At 42.3% G+C, this 18,653-nt stretch overlaps 1 protein-coding gene across 2 annotated transcripts in view; it reads right to left on the bottom strand.

Moving 5' to 3' along the window:
• Positions 1-2,239: 2,239 nt before the first annotated feature.
• The window catches only part of cgnl1 (cingulin-like 1), a 28,507-nt gene continuing 12,093 nt past the window's right edge, over positions 2,240-18,653 (bottom strand). Inside the window, exons 9-19 of one of the 2 annotated variants that reach the window (XM_076727779.1) lie at positions 11,729-11,935; positions 11,516-11,620; positions 11,279-11,431; positions 10,611-10,781; positions 7,821-7,982; positions 7,561-7,650; positions 4,979-5,062; positions 4,625-4,749; positions 4,186-4,294; positions 3,909-4,072; positions 2,240-3,819 (exon numbers count right to left, since the gene is read on the bottom strand). In XM_076727779.1, the coding sequence (XP_076583894.1) occupies positions 3,663-3,819; positions 3,909-4,072; positions 4,186-4,294; positions 4,625-4,749; positions 4,979-5,062; positions 7,561-7,650; positions 7,821-7,982; positions 10,611-10,781; positions 11,279-11,431; positions 11,516-11,620; positions 11,729-11,935 (1,527 nt within the window). In that variant the 3' untranslated portion in view covers positions 2,240-3,662. The remainder of the gene's footprint in view (positions 3,820-3,908; positions 4,073-4,185; positions 4,295-4,624; positions 4,750-4,978; positions 5,063-7,560; positions 7,651-7,820; positions 7,983-10,610; positions 10,782-11,278; positions 11,432-11,515; positions 11,621-11,728; positions 11,936-18,653) is intronic. The other variant, XM_076727787.1, reaches the window with a different exon arrangement.

Below are 18,653 nucleotides of genomic sequence, written 5' to 3'. Positions count from 1 at the left end.
GTAAACTTATCCTTGAAAAACCCTCTACTGTTAGATAGAGAAATAGGTTTTTCCAGTGGAAAGGCTCAAAATAAAAGAAAATGACAGCAGCTTCATGGATCTATAACAGCCTCTGATAAATCACTTGTTGAGTGATCTATGTGACCCGATTCATCCCGACAGGATGGACTAGTTGGTTACTGATGCCTCTGTGTCATATATGTCACCAGTGGATTTGAATGTACACAGCAGTAACCGAGGGACTGTCCACTCTTCAAGATCAATACAGCATAATGATGATGAATGATCTGATTCCCCCTGTCTGTTATCTCTTGTATAGATCAGGCCTAAGGTGACTGATACTTTGATGATGTTTTGTTGAACATTTGCATGATACAATAAAATACTATGTAGCACCTCATTATTAATGCTCAAGCCTGTGGAAATATAAAGGAACACAGAAAGAGGCCTTTTCATTTTACACCACAGAGCTCTTAACTCACAAAACTCAGAATGTACACATTCACATTATTTGTCTGACCTCAGTTTAAAGTTGAGATCTCCATTTTATTAATATGCATTTCTCTGTTTATTTTCTGATGTTCATCACCTTTCACAGCTATGAATCCTGTTGTCTTTACCTTTTTTACAGCTAGGGGGCAGCATGGCACCGTGACTTTTTTTTATAGAAAATTATTATTTTTCCTGTCTGCTTCCACTGAACCGCCAGAGTTGTTTCTAGATCCCTGTAAGACTTGTAAAACTTGTATGTTTCGCATTCAGAGGAGTGAAATAGAGAGCTGTGTGAAAGAGCTCTAAATCGTCACATTAGAAAACACCCACAGGTCCGTCCCTCCAAGACAGCTCTCTCCCAGCTGTCTGCCTCTTTATTTCTCAGCGGTCACTGAGGCTGAAGTCACTCAAGCACACAAAGGAATCCCAAGAATGATCACCTTGTTAGGCATATACAACTTTTCCCTCTTAAGCCGACCAGGCTGCAGCCCCTATTAGTTTACTGCTTGGTTTGACACGAGAGAGAGAGAGAGAGAGATAATGCCGTGGCACTCGAAAAGGTTGATTTGTTTGTTCCACACAGAACAGCAACAACTGAAGGTCATGCCCTGCCAACAATAGCCTGTCAGCCAGTGAGAGTAAGAAGAACCAGTCTATTCAGCTCCTGCGTCTGATGCAGTCAGCTGTGGACACCAGTGTAAAGACTGGGACAGAATTCATTTTTATTATTTTAAAATATTTTTAAAAAGGACATTTTTTTGGACACTGATTGTCAGAAAAAGACTCTTTAACATGAAAGTAAAAACAGATCTCTACACTGTGGCCTGAATCTATTACAAATACATACATTTTCAACCGTGTGCTGCAGCTTTGCACCAGGAATCAATCTTTTTCTTTCTTTTCTTTTTTTTTTTTTTTTTAAACCCCAGAGACTGAGGGTCAAAGCTCAGGCTGCCCTGAAAGATGATCAGGCCCAAACACGGGATCCATATGCTTCATTTGTTCCAGCAGGAAATATACAGACCCACTGAGCACGAAATTAAAGATAAAGAGTTGCTATTGACACAGCTGCTTTGACCCCACAGAGATTCAACTGGAGGATGAGCGAAGTCAGTGATCACCAGACAGATCAAATCATCTCAGCCAGAACCACCGCTGGGAAGTACAGTTACTCAGGTGTTGTACTTCACACTTCATAAGTAATTTGTATCTATTTTTGAGCGCTAAAGGTTTATTTCTTAAAACATGGAAAAATCTGCCTATACATTGAGTTAAATCCAACCTGTTTGAATCTTTTTCGTAGTTTCATACATTTTCTAGAATAAAGTGAAATTCTGTCCTCTTTCTGTTTGATGTTTCTGGACCGTTCTTGTAACAAATCAGAAACAAAAAAGCAGATTTTGATATATGATTGACATTAATAGCTATCAGCTCCACCTTCATCAGGTAACATTCAGATAGTGTCATGACTGAATTTCCCTGGCATGGGATCATTAAAGTCTTATCATACATGTTCAGACATACCTGATAAATATTCAACATTGTACATTAAATGACCACTTCTGCTTGATGAATTATTTGCATTTTCACAGATTAATTTTTCATTTATAGAAAATGTTTCATTATAGAAAAACCAGAACGGACACCAATTATTAATCAAAGCAGAGTACGTTCATACATCATAACACAAGCCTGGAGGGGATCTTTAAGTGTTAAAACCAGAAAATTACAGAACAAGGACAAACCATGTGAGAGTAACTGGAAGCAACTTTATTTTAGTCTCAGCAGGATTTATGAACATAAAAATGTGTACAGAGAGGTAGTGGCAGGAATCTGTCTCAATCCACTCTCCCTCCACAGGCATCGGACTTGGGCGTATTCAGAGAGTGCAAGTCATCACAGTGTAGCAAAAACATCATCAGTTTATCTCAAGTGAAGAAATTCCCTCATTCTGTTCAAGGAGAATTTAAAGAGGTCCACACGTGTTCTCTGACAGGCCTCATGTACACGCTGGCACATTTCAAATACACATGAGGTTAAACAAAAAGTTCAGTATCAACACTTTCCCCTTCAGAGAGAAATCACCAGAGACACAAGTCAAAGTGTTTTCAGTACAGTAACTGTCTTCAGAGATGAAACGGTTTGGCTTTGTTCGCTGCTGTAACTGTCAGAAGTTGTAGATTAGAGATGTATATTCAGGATCAATAAACACAGAAAAGACTAAAGAAGGTTAATTTAGGTATTTCCACATGATTGCATGAAGCAGCCTCTTCCTGTAGTTGTATAAGCAATAACGTGATGTCACTACTATGTTACTATATACTAATAGTAACCTGTGTGAGGAAATGACAGCACATGCCTGTAACATTTTCATAGACCTATTACTTGACACCAAACCATATAAAACTGTATAAAAATGGATGTGTACAAAGTTCCCTCATTTTCTGTTCCCTAAAGCCATCACTGAGTCAGGATTTGTATATTCAACCTTGAATAAATAAAATAAAAACATCCTGACACTCCTCGCTTCATATATTCGATTTCATCTTCATTCTTTAAAAAAGAAAAAAAACAAAAGGTAAATATATTTTATTTTACTGAATGATACAAAAATTAAGATACTGTACTTGAATTTAACATGTTTGATAGGCATAAAAAAGTAAGGGTTAAAAACGTCGTATTGTTCATAAAGGCAGTGCTGGTTGCGTTGTTTTACAGTGCATTAAAGAGTTCGTTTTCAAGTTTACTAATGCTAGGAAAATCATAGACAGGCATGTGTAATCCATTTGTTAATAAAGGAATAGAGACTACATGTGGGAATGTAAAATGACCAGATTGAACAGTATATACATGCAGTTTCTACAGTCCAGGCTAAAACATCAAAACTTTCATGATTTCATCCATTAATGTCAGAGCTGCTCAAATAATACTGAGTGACTTTATGGACACTGAGATTGGACCCAGAATTAATATCCCGGAGCATTATGTGCGGATTATGTGTGGATTTGCACAAAAAATACTTCAAATTATCTGGATATTAGCGAGAAAGTCTCACACACGCTTCGAGGAATAGCTACAATTCTGTTGAAAAGCACATGGCATGGATCGCCAGCCGTTTGGTCCTACAGTGATGAACACACAGCAGCTTTGTCCTCCACCTCAAGGTTGCTTTACAAAGTGAAGGTGGACAGGATGTCGTCCTGACTTGAAGAGCGCTTGTAGCCCGATGATGAGCTGAAGTACGTCTCCCCGTCGGTGCTAATGTCGTCGTCGTCGTCATCTTCGTCTTGCAGACTGTTGAGCAGCGGGGCTGAGGTGTTCTTACGCCTGGAGGAGACACAACAACATTATAACGAGGACACTGAGAATGTCTGTATCGTCTTTAAGCCTTTCCTTTTTCTGCTCTTGCTGTTTACCTGATCTCACTTCTCAGAGCTTTCAGCTGGCTCTGGAGCTGCTCGTTGGCCTCCTGTTGCTCATCCAGGTCTCTCTGCAGCTTCTTCTTGCTGTGCTCCAGTCGGTCGATCTCCTCCTCAGCCTCATCCATCTGCCGTTTCACCGCTTTCAGACGCAGATTCAGCTTGAGGAAGAAATTGACATGCACAAGATTAAAAGGGTTAAGAACAAAGATCAACAAGTCTGTAATTAATTGAGTTTAAAGACTGTTTGAGCATTGAGTGTTTTATGACGTACTTGGTCCTTTTGATCTTGCATTGAATGCTGTTCTTCTTCACTTTGCATCATCATCTCTTTCACCTTCCTCTCCAGACGGCGGTTTACCAGCTGCAGGTTGGCACGCTCCCTGAAACACACACAGCATCATTCTGACAGGCATAAATCTTTAAACTCACAGAATTAAGAGCTGGTCAGAGTCTCTACAGGGTTTGATTACGCAGAGTCGGATGATTCCTGTGAATCAGCTCTTACATAAGCTCCAAAGTTGTAGCCCAAATCCATCAGTGTCCAAGTATAAACTAACTTTCATCTGAAAGCTAGAAGTCACTTCCTGCCTGTCATACCCAAACTAATGAACCTCTACTTTTCAGTCAACCTTCCCTCTGAAGCTTTCCTCTTCCATCACCTTACCCACAGCACACCTCATCTCTATTCCCAATCGGAGCCTTTGTCTCACCTTTCCTCCCCCTCCAGCCTCTCCTCCAGCTCCAGTATGCGATCCTCCAGCTGGGCTACCAGGCCCTCTTTGCTGGACTTCTGGGAGCCCTCTAGATAAGACACTCTGGTCTTCAGGTCTTTGTTCTAGGGAGGTCACGAAGAGAGAAGTGTTGAGGTGCTACACATATAAATGTCTGTTCATACCAGAATCATGTCAGTGTACCAATGAATATGAAATTGAAACTGATGTGAGAATGAATACAATCAAATGAAAATGATGAAAAGACATATGAATGAAATGAGCTGGTGCTTCGTTGTGAGTCTGTGGAGTAACTGTGTGTAGTTGTTTTCCTCCAGACAGGAGAGTGTGTACCTGTCTCTCCAGAGCCATCTTGTCACACTCCAGGTCCTGTCTGCTAGCCCTCTCCTGCAGGAGTTCATTCCTCATCTGCTCCACCTGTCAAGCCGAGTCCAGACACTGTCATCGCTACGGTCCCACACAGTCTGATGACAATTATTATCAGAGACTGTCTGAGTCTCACTCAGCAACAGAAACCACTGCAGTGCTCAGTGAGTCAAAATGCTAAACAATAGAAGATTAATGCTCAAAGGTCCTCAGTTAATTGGTGAGCTTGATTTTCTTGTTCGGCTGCATTCCACTTTTTGTTGAGAGCTTGTGTGACACATGGTTGTAGTTTCTGTAGATTAAATATATCTGTGTGATTTCAGACTGTATATTAAATATTAGCTTTTAAACCTGGCAACACTTGTGTGAGGCTGTGTGTGATTATACAACATTCAGTATTCAATACAATACCACCTACAGCTGGTTAGCTTAGCTTAGCTTAGCTTAGCGTAAAAACTGGAAAGATGTAAATCCACCTAGCAGCACCTCTAAAGCTCACTGATAAACAAGTTACATCTCTTTTGTACAAAAACTGAAGTAGAAAAAAGACAAACTGTGGTTTTACACAGGGTTACGTGAATGTTATAAGCTTTAGAGGTGCTGGTAGGCAGATTTTGTTTCCCCCCCTGCACACAGTCTTTATGCTACGCTAAGATAACTGGCTGCTAGCTTTATATTTAACAGACAGATATGAGAGCGGTATAAATCTTCTCATCAAACTCTCAGCGAGAAAGTGAACAAGCGTTTATCCCAAAATGAATGAAAAAACAAATCCTTTAATGCTAATCTGTCTTTGTACATCCACTCACTGAACATGAATGAGCCCAGACAGGCCTCACTGCATCAACATGACTGCTCAGCGATAGCCCCGTTCAAAAGAAGGGAGGCTGAAACTAATCGATACAGTGGTGATAGTTCTTTCTTTGTGAGGGAAGCTTAGAATTGGTGATATTTTATGCCAATTAGTGGGTGACAGTGGGCTGCTCTGATGAACGATGGCCCCTATAACTGGTGCAGCCAGCACAGTGCTTGAGGGAGCTGAATCAGCAGACTGGAACATAGAGCGAAACTAATCTGCTTTGTGAAAGACGGCAAGAGAGGAGAGGGGAGATTACTCTCATTTAGACAGGAGAGGAGCACCTGGTGCCAGGAGAGACGCAGGTGTTCTTCCTGCTGCCTCTGCTGCAACCCCACCACCCCTCCACCCCATAGCCATACACCCACCCCCGACTCCCTCTCATCCCCACAGACATTAAGGCACACACACCAGCACTCACCCGCATACGTGTGTGTGTGTGTGTGCACTCACACACACACACACACACACACACACTCAACCTACTCCACTTTGACTGCACAAAGCTCGAGTGTTGCCTTGACAACCGACCTCAGCCTCATGCTGAACCGATGCCACTTTGTCACAATGCCACTCTTTTCTCAGTGCCAGGAATTTTTTAAAAGGGAAGCCGTAGATTTAAATACTCTACTCAACCACACTAAGCCACTCTTCATGCCCCTACGTGGCATTTATGTCAAATTTTGGTCACAATCGTTGAATCTGTGTCGGATCCAGACTGAGAGGAACCCGTGACTGTGCCGAGTCTCACTCCAGTTTTGAAACTCTGACCGCTGCGCTGTACAGTATGTGCTACAGAAGACATACACATTAGCATAAATTCAGTGGGGCTGCAATAAAGCAGTATTATTTCAAACACTCCAGCACCGACATCCTCCCTCTGATTAGTAAGCACTCTCCCACGAACAAACAACAAACCTAAAAGCACATGTACTTTATCTAAATCTTACTTCACAGTGCCTCCGTCAGCAGCTTTATCAGCGAGGAAGGAAAACTGGAGCATTTGCTTGCGAGGACATAAAAACTGACTTCAAGCACAAGAACTGGATTTGCTCTTGAGATGAAGTTACTGAGCGTAATTTCCAAGTGAACTCCAGCAACCTGAAAACTTGAGACATTTGGCAGCTCGCATGTGTTGGCTCGGGCGCTGCGTTAAGAGGGATCTTTTGTGGCTGATGCATGAAAATTGGACAGACGCTCTAAGGCCACGCTGGCAGGCCGCCAACCTGAATGATTATGCAAGATCATCTTACAAAGCAATAACCTGTCCACTTTATCCTGACCAGAAATAAACTGGGAAATTGTGGAGTGTGCATATTAGATGTAAAGAGACACACACACACACACACACACACACAGACACACACACCTGAGAGGGCGTTCATATAACCCATCAGCCTGCATGTGAATCATGTGAACTGACTCTTCGTTTGAGACCTGAAGCTGTTTTGTGGAGTTCATGTGTTCGTTTGATTCAGATTAGTGATTGCGGTCATGATGTTAGAGGTGGAAGACAAGGCAACAGGAGATCTGGATATCATTTACAGGTTGAGATGGAACAGAGACACATCTGTGTGATCTAACGTGAACATGGACAGCAGGTCACTGACACGGGTGAGCACTGATAATGACAGTGTGTTGAGTGTGTGTGTGTGTGTGTGTGTGTGTGTGTGTGTGTGTGTGTGTGTTGTACCTGCTCTCTTCCTCGGTCTATCCTGTCCATCAGCTGGTCTCCACTCTGACGCTCCTCATCCAGGTCCAGCTCCAGCTGAGCAATCCTGTCCTGCAAAACCAAGTGGTTACATCCGTACGGTGAGTGTTGCTATTTGAATGCAGCTTATCCACTGACAAGGTTTACTGAGGTGTGCAGGTATCCTAAATGTTAAAGGCCTTTTATCATGTCCACTGATAGCGAAACCTTTATCGGTGGCTTTCTGTGCCGTCTCTATGTACCTCCATGAGTTTGATGTGTCGAGCTTTGTCTTCTTTATTGTGGACCTTTGTCTCAGCCTCCACCTCCAGATCACAGACCCTCTTCTCCAGCGTCTTCTCCCTGAGCACAGCTTCATCTCGTTCCCTCTGACACCGTCGTAGGTCCTCCTCCTTGTGTGACAACTAAAACCACATGCATCAACATACTTATTAGCTTAAGTTAGCTTATTGCGTACACATTTTATTGTCCTGTGTAAATACCTAGAACACAAAAAATGTCTTCTGACACATTTGGGATTCCTGAAGATCAGCTAGTACGGGTTCAGTGTCTCAGTTAAGGACCCTCAGCATGTTATAAATGCTTCTGCGGCAAGTGTGGATTAAACCCAGCCCTCCTAATGGAAGTCCATCTCCTTCTTTAACATGTTGTCTCGCATCTTATCGAGTATTGCCGCTGTAGCAATGACCAACAATTTAGTTGGTGCTTAGGGAAATGATGATATGGTCCCATGAGTGACTAATGAATCCAGTGCAGCTCGTGTTTTAGTGTTTCCCCCTGTGTTCAATCAGCAGCAGTGCCCTCCACAGCTGGAAAATTGCCCCCATTGCTTAACGCTAAGACAATGAAAATTCATCATCTGCCCTTATTTCTCACCCAGAACAAATATTTGGTCATTAGTGCAGAACTGTTCCATGTTTCATCATGTAAATACTTAAGTAAGACCTAATTTAAGTCATGGAGCTGAAGCTGAGCATACAAAGCCTTAATAATAGGTGTAATGGGATAATCATCCACTCTCAGGGCCTGAATAGCAATACGAAGGTTTGGATATGAATAAATTACTGTATTAAACAATTGAATAAAGCAGATCTAGATGGTGAAACCCGGCCTACAGCTGCTCTGGCCTCTTGGCTGGACTTTTAAAGAAAGCCAAAAACACTTCAGTTTTACAAAGTGTTCCTGATCCCATGTGGCAACATCCTTTATACAATCATGTGTTCACAAAGTAATGAACCTCTCTCTATCACCTGTTACCAATGAACCTGTTCACCTGTGGTAAACCTGATTTCCAAAAATCAACAAAGCTAACAAGGTAAAACATTAAATATTGTGTTTGTGCTGTTTTCAATTGCGTATGTGTCAAAAAGGATTAGAAATTGATCATATTCAGTTTAATTAATATTTTGTTTTTGGGATCAGGGTTGTATGTGGCATATACTTGTAATTTACACAGTCTGCCAAGTGCATGGGTGGAGACGGACAGGGGTATTTGACAGCAGCTGGAAAAGTGGACTCAGTAGGCCCAGTCCAGAACAGTTAGTTTCTCAGGAGAAGTGAGGGAGGATGTGAATCCTGCCAGCGCAGCTTTAACAACAATGATATCACAACACTGACATCCTCCTTTTCCTGCACACCAGCTGGACAAAGATACATCACCACAGAGGAAGGCAGGAAAAAAGGATGTTGACCTTGTCCTTCCAGATGGGTAAAAGTGCAGCATGTTATGTATGTCAAATAAAGACTGACGGTCATGAGTAAAGGTTCTAGTAGAGGATTCCTCTCACAGAAGGAAATGTCGGTACACTTTCTTTTTTCTTTACCAGGAAGCCTCCTCAGCTTAAAATCAGGGCATAGCCTGCCAAAACCTCTATTAGAGGTACCTGGTAGAGTTTTCATTATAAACAGACATGGTTTTGTTTACAGAGTTAGAGTTAGGTCACGTTGTGTGTGTCCTTGAGGCCTAAAAACAAACATGCTGAATGCATTTCCTACATCATAAAACATTTGCAAACCCCAGTTTTTTAAATCTGCATCGTTTATATCTGCTTGCTTACAGTCATCTTCTTGTCTACACTGCTTCCTCTCACCTCTCGCTACATCACATCAAACCCTGTGTTCATGGTGTGCATTTTGTCCAGGTGTGCATGAAGGTACGACACAAAACTAAGCACTTTTTCATCACACCACGGGTGCTCAAAGCTCTACATGGTTTGATATTATTTCTTTTTAAACGACCAACTCAACAAAAACTGAACGTGTGAAGTTTAGATTTGATGTGCAGCTCTTCCATCTCTTTCACAGACCCTGTAACTCACACGGTCTCAGGGAACTGCAGGTGGATGCTAACCCAGTAGGAGCGCTGTTAAACGACATTATATCTCACAATGCCCTGAAGGCTTTTCTGCCTTCACTGAACTATAAAACTGTTTCTGCGTGGTCACCGTTAACACAATCTGAACCGCCCCACCTCATTAAATAAATGTTTGACAGATAAATAAAACAACATAAGCCACCCTCCTTCGAACATAAATTATTCACATTCATCTATTTCTGCCGCCAACAAAAAACATTCTTCACATTCCAGAGCGCTGACAAGGATAAATTACTTGAACAAACAATGTAGAGTGGTCAATGATGTTATGGCCACACATCAAAGCATTATAAAGCAATTCCCCACATTTCCATTTTAATTCTAGCTGAGAGTGTAAACACTGATTTGAACAAAGAGCAGAGGTTTTCTGTGGGATGACTCAACTTCACTTTAATATTATGTTTTGGGTCTGAGAGGGCAGCAGGGAGCAGAAATACCTAAGCGATGACATCTCTCTCTGAAAGGAGAGGACGATGTTGAGGGAGGGGGTTTAGCTGGTTGAGTCAGAACAATGGCTCATCATCCACTGTTCTGCATGGCAGTCCTCGGCTGGGTTGACTAATGATGCCCTTTATTTGACCACTCTCGCCATGAAAGTGGTGTCAGCATTCAAATCTGTGCCCATTACGTTAGAAGAGTCTGACATGGCCCACTGTACCTCTTCCTGCAGGGTTTTCGTGGCCTGTAGGTACTTCTCCAGCTCCTGTCCTCGCTCCTTCAGGAGCCTCTGCAGCTCCGTCAGCTCCCGACGGTTCTTCTCTTTGTAAATGTCGATCTGCTCCTGCAGCTCTCGGGTGGACGACTGGGATGCATCCACAATATCATTCATCTGCAGGCACAGTGAGATGGAGAAAAGAGACAAAGGCAGAAAGAAATGTGAAAAAGAAGATCCATTTTCCTCTATATGTGTGCAATAATAGTTACTAACATTTGTTCTGCATTTTTTAAATGTCATTTGATCTTGATATTTTCTATGAAAGGGGACTTTCAATCCTTTCAAAGGCTTTATTTAAAAAAAAGTGAAATACTTCAGTGGTTGTCAAAAAGAAAATGTTCTTCAGGAAATCTGGCTTTTCCTTTTTCTGCTAGTTGGCATTTTAAATCAACATGCCTGAGATTAAGCTTTTCCCATACCCCTTCCCTTTTCTTTTCTTTGATGACATTCTCTGGACGTAATGTACGTGAAACTGAATGAGCACTCTACATTGTTTAAATAACTTCTTGTTTCATAACTACAGCTAAACTCTGTTCAAAAAAAACAAAGAAAAAGCTGAAGAGCATTTGCTGGGATGAATGTTACTGTGCTCCAGACTCGAGTGCACTCACCTCCCTCTGGAGCTTCTCCACTGTGCGGTCCAGCAACCTCCTCTCATCCTCGATGTTGTTCTTCATGTTCTTGAACTGCTCCTTCTGAGTCCTCTCCTCTTGTAACCTCTCCTCCAACTCCTTGTGTTCACTGCTCAGTTTGGTCAAGTTCCTCTGCAGAAGGACACAATGTTAAAGATGCTTGTGACAGAAATCCGTTTCTCCACATGCAGTTGAGCGCAGTGTTACTGATCTCACCTGCACATCCTCCAACCGAATGGTCAACGCTCGATTGGCACGTGACATCTCCTCTTCTTGCTCCTTAATTTCAGCCAAGGATTCTTCCAATTGTTTTTTCTCTCTCTGTGAAGTGGTCATATACAGTAAGACTTTCATATATAGCACAACATGCTACAGAAATATAATAAAACTAGCATCAGCTGCAGGTCTGAGACTTTCCTGACCCCTCACCTCCAGTCGGCCAACTCTGTCCCCCAGCCTGCTCTCCTGCAGCTTGGCTTCATCGATGATGCGGTTGAGTTTGGCCACCTCATTTTCCAGCTCCTGTGCCCGCCTGCGCAGCCGCTCGGCCTCTTGGGTCAGCCGCCCTGCTTGGCCCTCCACTGCACCCTTGGCTGCCTCCACTTCAGCCTTCTCACGGACCACTGCTGCGCTGCTCTGCAGATCACAACAGACACAAGGCTTCAGTTAAAAGGAGGAAGGAGAGTGTGACACTCGACAGAAAGTGGAACAATGATGCACGATGGTACATTTGAGACTCTCTCGAATGCCTCACGTAACAAAAAGCTGTTTAAAGTGATTAGATTCTCGTTGAAGTTTTGTTACTGTGGAGACTCAGCGTAACAATGTCCTCCTGTAATTCTCTCACACTTGAAAATAAACCACAAATGGAGGCAGTTAAATCTGAGCTCTCATTAGCTACTGCTGACTGAGGGCCACACAAAGACAATAGGTGAGCAAGGAGGACCTGCTAGTCCCCTGTGTCACTAGATTCAGTTTTTCCACCTCATACTGCTGTAAGATGGCTTTTTGGACATGTCTGCCAGTGTCCACATTTATGAATGAAGAGTGTGCTTTGGCTCTGACACTTCAGGGTGGGGTGACAGGAGACGAAGACAAAGAAAACTGACAACAACCACACGTCTCAATCCGTATGACTGACAACACGTTCCAGTTGTGATGACACCTTTCCAGCGAGTGAAGTGCAGGGTGACAAATATCTTGCAAAGGTTTGTTTAGAAACAAGATTTTTACATGGAATGTTCGGAAACCCGTTTGACAGTTTCCTTTATCTCAGCACAGTGAGGTATGTCTGCGTTTGGACATCTGAGGACACACAACAGAACACGTCTGCACAAACTATAGTTACCGTTTCACTATATGACAGTGCTGCAACCGGTGAACAATTCAATTAAATCAACGCTCAAGGTGTGAAAATGGGTCAAAGGGTTAACAAAGCACGTTGCTGACATCAAAGAAAGCCACCAAGTACCTTGTGTGTGTGCATATAAGCATGCATGCATGCACACACACACACAGAGGAAGAACCAGCTGCTAAGTTATCGTGCTGCAAAAATCAGCTTCCTGCTAAGTTGCATCAAAATAAGCAGGAAGAGAAAAATCATAAAATATGGATTCCAGTGAAGTGATATATCAGGAAAAACAGGAAGATTTAAACTGCGGCAGAAAGAAAGTTACAGTTTTGTGACTTGTGGTTTTGTAGATAGTGTCATGGGAATTTGAAGGAGGCTTTGAGGGTGGTAACTTATTCACATTAGTTTCTGCTGGAATCTACTGCTCCTCACTCCTTAATACCCTGAGTGACTAAGGTGAAAAGCACTCGTTGGTCAGCTCGTCTTGTCATCACCGTGCATGAATAGAGGAACCTCCTGTACCAGAAAGCTGACGGGTGCCTCCCTGCTTCAGTGGTGGCAGGCCAGTCAGACCTGTTTCCCCTGTCACCACAAAGCCGCCCTCATGTCTGCCTCACTGGGTCTTACAGTTTGGTCACAGGAGCGAGAAGCCCTGTACAGACTCCATACTGCCAGATTCAGAGATAACACTGTTCACCTCTCAAGATTAGCCAAACAAAAGAAAATTCATGTCAGATAACAAAATGAAAAGAAATAAAATAGACTTTACACAAACTAAATCACAACTGCAAACGCTGAGGATATAAAAGAGGGTAAACTACTGTAAAGATGAGAAACGCCTCTCAGTATAACGCAGCATCACTAACTACAGCCTCCAAAATTAGCATCAAGTTGAATCAACACCTCTCTAAACAAATACTGAACATTATAATTTCCATAAATAAGCTGTTTCCTGGACTGATCTGCAGTTTGTGCTAATGCTGTTAACTGGCCTTCCACCTAAAATGACCCAGATATCTGTCAATGTTGTTATGATGAAATTACTTTTGAAATGAAGTCATTTTCTGTGGCTTACATTAAAATTTCTATCCATGTAAAACATTCTGTAATCCATGTGGTTGTCTGGGTTGCACTGTGATTGTGTTGAAGGTGGAAGCTCAGGAATGGAAAAAGGGGTTGGGTGGGATGTGGAGCTAAACACAGCCTTCACGAAAAGCACTGACAGAGTGTGTCAGGACTGTGTCTGTGCTCCATTTTAACAAAACACACAACATGCTCAGCCCTCACACTGTCCCACTTCCCACACTGGGCCGTACGAGTTAAAAACAGGGGCAAAGCCACCCAGCCAGAGAGAGGGAGACCCTGCTGCTGTCTGTGAGAGGAGGTGGGAGGGGACGCAGTGATGACGTGTTACAGCCGCTCATGGAAAGGTCAACTTTTCTTCAACTGGAAGACAAACACATGAATGTCACCTCTATGAGAACCATTAGAAATTAGCCATCTAATTTATTATAAATAAGCTATTCAATTTCTTATAAGGCTTCACTAACTTTAGTCTTTTACTGATTCACACTACAAAAAGTTAATCATTCATTAAACGTGTTAAAGTGTGCCTAGCAAATACTAAAGGATTAGTACTAATAAAACACTGTATCAGCTATCAGACAATGATTTGTTTAATTTGTCTATTTAATACAATTCTTTATCGCCTCTTGAAATACAAATGTAATGAAGACACTGACAACACAAGCACACTTCAGTGTTTCAGCATAACATAATGGAAGAATACCTGGTAATATCAAACCACAAGTCCATTTTTCCCCCTCTGCCCGAACTCAAAGTGTGACCTGGGTCCTCATGTGTACTCACACTGTTTGTCTAAAGTTGCACATTAACTAACTTTGAGCAGTCTTTGAAGCGCAACATGAATGCTGGAAGTGAAGTGTGTCCCAGGTTGTGTGCTGTGGTGAAATCTTGGTTCTCTCAGTTATTCCCATCAAATCAGCCTCCAGCAGAGCTAATGATCTAAAAATAGCTCCCAGCAACAGAAATCCACAACCAAGCAGAGTGTCGATCATTTTCCCAAACTCCCAAAGTGCCAGCAAGATTACTGCCTTTACCCTGGTATAATAGATGTAATCTAAAAAACACCATAAACCTATGGACCTGGTTTTGTCTTTAGCAGTCCACAAGTCATTAAAGTAGCTATGCAACATTTTTAAAAATCCCTACTGTAGACAGACGTGTTGTCATTTCTCTCCCCTCCTCAGTCCTGATGTTGCTCTTCGTGTGTTTTGTTTTCTTTTTTTGAAAAAAAAAAAAGAAAAAAAAACATGTTGGAGGTATTTTTCCATAATGTTGTCACCACTGTCCACCATCTGGCAAACTCTGAAAACATTTGCTCCACAAAGACCAACAGAGTGGCGCCCAACATGCAGCGTGCAGTGCAAAGGCTGCCAATGCTCCTGGTGATGGTCTGTTCATCCTTATTACACTAAACACTTTTCAAATGGACGTGATGACTATTTAAATTAGATTTGGTTGATTTAAATATTTTGGATGCAACTCTCAAACGGCCACTTGACAGCAGTTGGCGCTTCAAGTCAGAAGTATTACTGCTGGATGTGTACAAATGCATTATACAGACGACAAGCTGTTTCACTGGTGCACTCAGCTGCAGGTACTCCAAATCAGGATGCACTGAAACACATGACTTCCTTCTACAGCAGCTGTAAAAACATGCTAACCGTTCACTGACAAACACTGACCCACAGCGACTGACTGGCTGATACAGAGAGAAGCTTCTCCAAAAGGTCCATGAGGACAATGTTTCCTCTCACACTTCTTCACTCTTTTTTTACTGCTTGTGGATTCCCTCTCCTTCCTGCTCCTCCTGTTTTAGACCCTCACTCACACATTTCCACTTTCTCGTGCTGTCAAATCTCATCTCATTCACAAATTTCATACATCATACATATTTGTTTGGTTAACTTTCCCTCTGCGTACTACAAACAAACGTGTGATTCTTTAGGCCAATCATTGCAAGCCATAACCTCCACTCACCGTCCACTGCAGGCGGTACGACTGATTCAACACAGGAAGCTTCATCATCCACCTGCTGCCTCTGCACTACCGCACGCATCTACAGACTCCAGTAACAATCGTAACCTACAGCCATGGCCTGCATGCTACCAAGCTGTTACACTTTCATGTTTTAAAGGAGTGGACTGGGATAATCATGTCAATGTTTTTCTGTTTCGAGTTGACTTTTCATTGAAATACAAGCACTTACCTCCTGCCCTGACAACTTCAGTCTAAACAAAGAGATTAGAGTTTACCAAAGATGCTAAAATATGTGTGGCAGGCTGTAATAAGCCCTTTAACCCTTGTTAAGTCCAAAGACAGACTAGTAGCCCGGTGAATGTTGTAGACATGTATTTTATGATTACTGGCCAGACAGCTGCTCACTGTGTGGGTGGTGGGAGGTAAAACTAAGTGACAAATCCTGTTTTTGAGGTTTTGAGCTTTTAGACAGCTGGAATGATGAAGCCGCCTTGTGACAAAGGAAAAATAACCTTGTTGCTTTGGATGGAAATGGGCTGAATACCCAAGCATGACTTAATATAACTGCCCAAGGTCATTCAGAGTACAAGTTGTTTCCTGTATGGTATCGCGTTATCTGAACTTAACCCTCATATCAGGAAAAGAAAGAAAAAAAATGTCTTTGGCAGAGGAGAAGCCTGGATTTGCTTTGCCAGCACGAAGTATGTGTTACAAATACAACAGCATTGCTCATAAAAGAAGGTACCCACACCTGAGGTTAGCTGGAACAGAAGGCCTGTCATGGACTGAAAGGAAGGATTGAAGTAGAAATTAAAACGCGACAGCTGAGAAGCATTGGCATCTCTTTGGTCAAAGGAGGACGGTAATCAAATCTTGTCTTGTCCTTGGAGAACTGGAAACAGAACGCTGCTTTTTAAGAGTCCCTGTGCAAAGCCAAGCTGCAAGCTTGCAGGGGGGGTTTGGATATAACAGGGACTCACAGAGACTGGTGACCATGCACATAATCTAAGAGACACTGATGGTTCTGATTAAAAGGAATTACATAAAAAGAGAATTTAAGAAAACTGAGTCTTGAAAAAAATCACTTTTTTTTTGCTGGGATTTGGCTGGTGACACCAAACACTAAACACTTTGCTGACAACTATGGCCAAGACTGCAATCCCCATATACACAAGCATGGATAAAGACATGAAAGTGCACTTACAAGATTAGTAAAACAACAACTTGCTAGACACCACTACAGTCCCTCACTGCTTCCATCCACAGGACTACAGAGACACTTCTGGCAGTCAGTGCAGAATTATATCTAAAAGCAAATTTGGGGTTTCCTGGGACCAGATTTGATCAAACTGCAGTCTGTGATCTCGTCTCATGTTTCTGGATATTAAGAACTTTTGGATCATCTCATCTACAGCTCTCAGTTTTGTCAAAATATTGAGCAACACTCTGTAAATCCATTCATTTTGCATGCTAACCTGGGCCATGCGACATGAAAGCAGAACGTGTGATGGGACACGGTGTACCAGCCGTAAGACTTCTTAACCATAATTACGTTAATTACAGAGCGTTTATCAAAATTACACCGCAAAAAGTGACATCTAAGTGAGCTGAACTATCTTAAATAAAGGCAGTATATGCTTATGTTTATTTTTTTTTCTCTTCTTCCAGTCAGTTGTTATATTAGAGCATTTCCCTTGTTTCAAGGTTTTTGTTCTTAATAATCTTAAAACCAAGATATTATTTGAGACAAAATATTTTTGCTTGTTTGAAAATTTTCTCTTTTTCTTCCAAGTAATATTTCCCACATTTTACTGCTTTTATTTCATTTTTGATAGCTGAGTTTTTGCACTGTAAGACTGTCAGTTGACTGTGACTCAAACGTTGACTTCAAGGCTTCACAGTGCCAAAACTCAAATCAACAGCACAGTAAAGTCTCAAGAGAGAGAAAAGACAGAGTCTGACTGTCAGATCCTGATTCATTATTTCAACATGGTCATGAGAACTAGAAGATGGCAGAACATTAAAACACTGTTTGATGACAAATGTTGTCAAATGTTTTTGGTCATCTCAAGAGAAGACGAGTATTTTAGCTTGACTCTTGCAAGTTGTTTTGACAGATTCGGATCACGTCACCTCACTGATGCTCACAGGCACACAGGGATGTGACCCTCATATGGCCACGCAGCAACACTTTCTGAACTGAAACCTTTCTGACTGAACTGCTGGGCGTTTAGCTCCCGAGTGTTTAATGTCATCAGTCTATAAAGTTATCATTAAAGCTATTTGAGGACCTAGAAGACCTCATATTTCAACAAGGATAAACGGCTAATTCCTTGGCATCTTTGTGAAGATCCAGAAAGTCTCTCCATCGTTTCCTTTCTCCCTCACTGGCCCACGTCTCCTGCTTCCATCGCTCCTGAAGCTACGCTGGGAAATATCGCGCTATCATCAAACACACAGACTCATGCGGGAGTCTTTACTTTCAAAACAAGCCTGAGGGGGAACTCTTCTCTGGGCTTGCTAAGTTTGATGATCAGACAGGGAGACTTCAGTTCACACACTGGCTGAGATTACTGGAGAGGCAGGCAGAGATACGTATGAGTGAGGACGACACAGGTCAGAAAATGAGCTGCGTCTAAGTGAGCGGAGATCACTGTGGAGGCTTGTGTGGAAACTGTGGAGTTGGGAAATGAAAAAATCCAACATTTGGGATTGTGGTTACAGATGAGAGCGTGATAACAATGTGGCCGTGTTGCACACTGTGGCTCGGGGCTGTAGGTGAAACATAACAAGAGCTGGAAATGGTGTGATAAGCGCAAGGCTCTGTCTTTACAGTTAGGAACGGAGAGAAGGGCTGAGACCTATTAAAGCCTCTAACACTGAGAACCTGGAGTGCTGCGGAGATGGAGATGCGACCGCAGCACCCTGAAGAGGTGGAA

Source organism: Chaetodon auriga, chromosome 1 (assembly GCF_051107435.1).
Source record: "Chaetodon auriga isolate fChaAug3 chromosome 1, fChaAug3.hap1, whole genome shotgun sequence".
NCBI lineage: Eukaryota > Metazoa > Chordata > Actinopteri > Chaetodontiformes > Chaetodontidae > Chaetodon > Chaetodon auriga.
This window is presented reverse-complemented; position numbering and strand designations above follow the sequence as displayed.